This window comes from Artemia sp. Qi Xiang Cuo, chromosome 1 (genome assembly GCF_049724085.1).
Source record: "Artemia sp. Qi Xiang Cuo chromosome 1, ASM4972408v1, whole genome shotgun sequence".
In the NCBI taxonomy this organism is placed as follows: domain Eukaryota; kingdom Metazoa; phylum Arthropoda; class Branchiopoda; order Anostraca; family Artemiidae; genus Artemia; species Artemia sp. Qi Xiang Cuo.
In genome coordinates, this window is record NC_142794.1 from 74554185 (window position 1) to 74559372 (window position 5188).

Here is a 5188-nt window from a genome sequence, read left to right on the forward strand (position 1 = left end):
ATCAAACACGGTTCTGAAGCATGGGCGCTCCAAAAAACAGAGAAAGATTTGCTAAATGTTTTCCAGAGAAATTCCCTATGGACTGTTCCAGGTACCCAACTGACTGACCATGTTTCAAACGGTAGACTTTACAAAAAGTGAGGTTCAATCCTGCTTTTTAGGGCTATAATTAGAGAAAGGTTGAGATGGCTAGGACACGTTCTGTGCATGAAGAATGACAGATTGTCAAAGATTGCCCTTTTTGGACAACCATCAAGAGCTAAATGGAGAGCTGATCATCCACGGTTGGGGTGGGAGGATGTTGTAAAGAAAGATTTAACGGAAATGGGAACTTCCTGGGAGGGTGTGAAGAGGGGGGCTTCAAGTAGATTGGGATGGAGGAGGAGCATGCATAGATGTGTTGGCATCATGCAGCTTGGTGCTGCAGTGAGTTATTAGTAGTAGTTTATTCTTCCAACTGGAAAGAGTACTTCCTTGAGTATTGGATTTCCCAAGGATTTTACTTATGCTAAATAAATTAGCTTAGGTTTAAGTTTTAAAAGGATATAATTTGCTGCATTAATGATTGTCCTATTAATAGTGAAATACATATTAAAAAAGGAGCTTTAAGTCAAATGTCAGGATGGAGCATAATATACACCTCCTGCAGTGAATGATGTGTAGCCTGCAGTTGTTCCTATTTTTTTATTGGGATATAGACTTTAATCTAATTCTAGGCATTAAGCTGTACATTATGCAGATGATGTTGTACTTGCAGCAATACTGAAAAACCAAAATATACTAGTGGCTTGCATCCAAAAAATATCTTAATTATCTGAAACTTTGGGGACTAGAAAGCAGTATGGAGTTTAATCACCATAGACAGCTTTAATACTTTTCAGCAGGGAGAAATATGTTACTCTTTTTAGTGTGTCAATATATGAAAATCCCAAGACTCAAGCTGAAAAGTTTTGCAACCTTGGTCTTGTGTTGGACAGGAAACTAGTCTGGAATTAACACATTAGTTACCTCAAAAAAAAGACAAGTTTTGTATATACAATATGTACAGATTAAAAGGATGCTTTGTTCCAAATTGCTAGCAAACTAGCCAAGTTGTGAAGGAAGACACCATAAGCCAACAAGACTAAGGCTGTGCTCTATATACAGAAGTACAAAGATTTGTACCAAACGTAAATCTAAATTCTAATCTTCACACCACACTAAGGAGGATTCTTGAAATCCACAGCTCTTTCAACTATCCACTAGGATCTTGGAATAACAAGTAAGAACACAAGAGAAATTAAACTTGAAGCTTACTTATTGAAGAATTAAATGTTAGAGACAAATGATCTTATTAAAGGAGCAATTTAAGATGCTAACAATTCGGCCATTCCTTTTTCTCCTAGGATAGAACTGCCATTTTATTAAACAATAAAAAATGCACTGCATTATGGCTTGTTTTTTTCAAAGGATGACAATTTTTTGAGGAAGCTAGTAATTACAGTGCTAAATATTAGATTGCTTAGTCAATATCCTTCAACCATTAGGCAATAGATTAGATGAACATAGGGAAGAAATTAGAACTATTTGGGATAGTTAGGGAGAAGCAATGGACTGGATATAAAGAAATTTTGACTGATTGTTCCAAGACCAACATTTTTGTCTTATCATAACATGACTGAGTGTTACTTCTAATTTTCTTTTTTTAGACACAGGAAGAATCCCCTGTCTTTTCAACAGATGTGGTAGTTGGTAAAATGTGGCAAAATAAAACCCTCAGTTTTTTTGTTTACATTTTTTTACTTCATATTTAAAAACATAATTTCAAGTTTGTATTAAAATCTTTAATTATATCAGTTCTTGAGGTGATTGATTTGTTTTCTGATAGATAAAATACCACTTGGTTTCCCTTTCAACACTCTCCTGAAATATAGCATTTGCCACTATTGAATATTTGTTTCAGCCCTAATACCTGAATATAGCCCTAGACTAATAACAAAATATTGCTGATTTTGTTGGTTTTCAATATTTTTATATTTTATTTATTTCTCATCAACAGTTGGTTCATAATACCACCTTGAGAACAGACAATTTTTCTAAACTAAATGCTATGGTAGCAAAATAATAACACCATTCAACACTTTCCAAATAGAATATTTGGCTACTTATAAAACATTCTTGTTTTTTCTTCAAATTGACATTACTTTGCATTGTGAATCAACTGTTGATACAAGATAAGTACAGAACACTTATGCAGCAATTAAACCAACTAAAATTCATATATATTTGATGTATATATTTATGCTCATTATAGAGGGCTAAGATCTAATTCTCACAGCATTAATTATTACATTTTGAAAGAATGTTGAGGAGGGAGGCAGCTTGAATTATTCTTCTGTATTACAGTGTCACTTCAGAAAATGAACCTTACAACATTATAAAAAACACCAAACATCTACATATAAGCTAGCCTGATGCCCAGGCATCTTGGATAAAATTATAGTAGGGCCAATTAGTATATTTAGAGGGGATGCTGAATACAAATCAAATGGAAATTTTTACTCTTAGAAAGCAAGTTATAGGCTAATAACTTCTTGGTAGGATTCCCTAAAAAACTTTCCCTGGACCTTATTTGTAGTGAGTTGTACCTTATAAATGTATCTCTGAAAGTTTTACTTTCATAATATAAAGATTGTCTAATGGTTCAGTGCATTTTGGAGGAGGAAGAAGTGTAGAGGTAGATGTGGAGAATAATTTTGGACAATTCTGGAGAATAATTTAGTGAAATTCTAAATGTAGGGTTTTTTGCTACCTTTGTAAATACTTGTAAAACTTTCAAGAACATTACTAGAGTCTAAATTACACCATAGAAGGTACTTTTAAGTATCTTTCTCTACACATTCTCTCTCTAAAGGGTACTAACTTCTGATGAACTTGTAAAAATTTTGTGTTATACAAATACAACTTTCAGAAATTGGTTTAAAGCACATACAGGGGTTGGCTGCAACAAGATGAGCAAGAAAAGTGATTTTAGTGCTTTTTAGCTTTTTAGTGCTAGTTTAGCTACTTTTTGCTATATTGGAAAGCAGTTAGGTTAGGAAAATAAGACTTTCAGCAATGAATCCAGGGCCAAAGCATACTCTGGGAAGGTATTGCTAAGCTTCTATGTCAACCCTCTTATGATTTATAAGTCCTAGAAATTTGCCTTCTTGAAAAGTCTATACCTATTGAATTTTTTACAAAACAAGATTCTGCCTTAATTTGTGGTTATCAGTTTCTTTTTCTCTGGTTTTAGTTCTGAAAATGCAATTCCTGTTATTTGAGTAGGATTTTAAATAATGTCAATATTTTTTTTTTTTCATAAATTGGGATTGAGCAAAGTTGTAAAGCTGAAAACAGTTTTTTGTATTTCATTTAAGCAGAAGATCTGTTTTGCAAAGTTTCACTTTCATAGCACAAATATTTTTAAGGTCATCAAAGGTCACTGCCCTCTAGAGAAAGAAGGAGTGGGGGTAGGTATTTCAAAATACCTTCCGGTGACATATTTTAGTCTATAGACCCATCCCTGAAAGTTTCACTTTCCTAAACTAACTCCTTTTCTAAGATAGCAACAAATAACTAAACTAGAATTTTAATAAATTTCTAGGTGGTGCAATAATTTAGCTAGGATGAAAGTGAAAACATCATTTCATGCCTTTTTTCACACTCTTTCATAATTCAATAATTGTTTCTGGGGCTAATTGCATCTTGAGCCCTTAAAGGGGCCCCAAAGGTTTTCCATTTTTGAAACCACACAAAGAAGTTATAAGCTAACCTGTACAATACTTGATTTTCAATTCAAAATGTTTTCCTACCATTTCAAATTTTCAAATGCAGTCAACAAAAATAGCACTTAATTTTGCAATTTGAAACTTTGTAATTGACAATTCAGGGTATATATTTGCACATTAAGGGGGTGGGGGGTAAAGTTCATGGTAAATTTGGAGTGGGCCATATAATTTAGCTCAGATGAAAGTGAAAACACTATTTGATGCTTTTCTATGCTCTTTCATAATTCATATAAAATATCTTTGGGTATTTTGGGCCCTTAAATGCCCCTTTAAGGGCTCAAGATTTAATTAGCCCCAGAAGCAATTATTGAATTATCAAAGAGCAAAAAAAGGCATCAAATGATGTTGTCACTTCTTTCCTAGCTAAATTATTGTGCCACCTAGAAATTTACCAAATTTTATCTATTGCCAGAAAATGTTAGGGGTATTTGAAAAAAATATAAAATAAGGAATCTAGGTAAAACCATGGTAGGCTAATAATTTTATTTTGTTTACATGTTTTCATTAGAAGGTTATGCAATATAACTTTAATGAATTAGACTATGTGAAACCCAGACAACAATAAATTTAAACTCTACAAGAGTGCCTCTACATTTGTTTTTTTTTTCAGAAAAGTGGGAGACAGGTAGCAGTCTAAATTACCAATGTAGCCTAGGCTCAAACATGTCTCTATGTTTTAATTTATCTAATTTTCTGGCCAGTTCTCTGATCATCATAATTGTTCTAGTTTTCAATTAGTGAGAAAGTATTTTTATTAACCATTAGGCCTAAGCTACTGTGCTTTTTGAAGCCTCTTTATCCTTTTTGGTAAAACAAAAACGGAACAGCAGTAATAGTCTAAACTACCCATTTCCCCCTTTTCTGTCTCAGTTTTTCGGAAAACGCCGGACACAGACACACCTTAAATCATTTAGCTTACAGTTTTAGAAAATACATCAATGTCCCTGGTTCATGTCTAAACTACTGTACAGGCAATGATAGAGCATTTTATAGTCTGGAATTCTAGAAAAATACAGATATTATTTAGTTTTGTGCTTACTTAACAATAGTAAAAACTTGAAAGTTCATTCAGTTATGAAACACAGTCAGAAGGAAGAGAAACGTGATTTATATTTCGAAATCCTTGCCTTTTGCAACACTGATGAGTGATGAATCAGATTAGATGGCTTGCATGCCGCGTTTGTTTTTCGTTGGACTTTTTGGCTTTTAAGAACCATTATAAACCCTTAGTGAAAGTTAGAAACTTGAGTCACAATTCCAGATTTGTTATTAGGGTGTGTGAACTTTTGTACAGTCCTTTCACCCATTTGAATTCAAAACAATACCTTAAAATGGTCAGCAATCCATTGCCTTCTTCATGATTTGGATCATTGTGTTAC

At 33.2% G+C, this 5188-nt stretch overlaps 1 protein-coding gene across 1 annotated transcript in view; it reads right to left on the reverse strand.

The window, feature by feature from the left end:
- The window catches only part of LOC148956715 (uncharacterized), a 6591-nt gene extending 1656 nt beyond the window's left edge, over positions 1 to 4935 (reverse strand). Inside the window, exon 1 of the mRNA XM_089096140.1 lies at positions 4849 to 4935. Coding sequence (XP_088952266.1) covers positions 4849 to 4877 — 29 coding nt within the window. The 5' untranslated portion in view covers positions 4878 to 4935. The remainder of the gene's footprint in view (positions 1 to 4848) is intronic.
- Between the last annotated feature and the right edge of the window lie 253 nt (positions 4936 to 5188).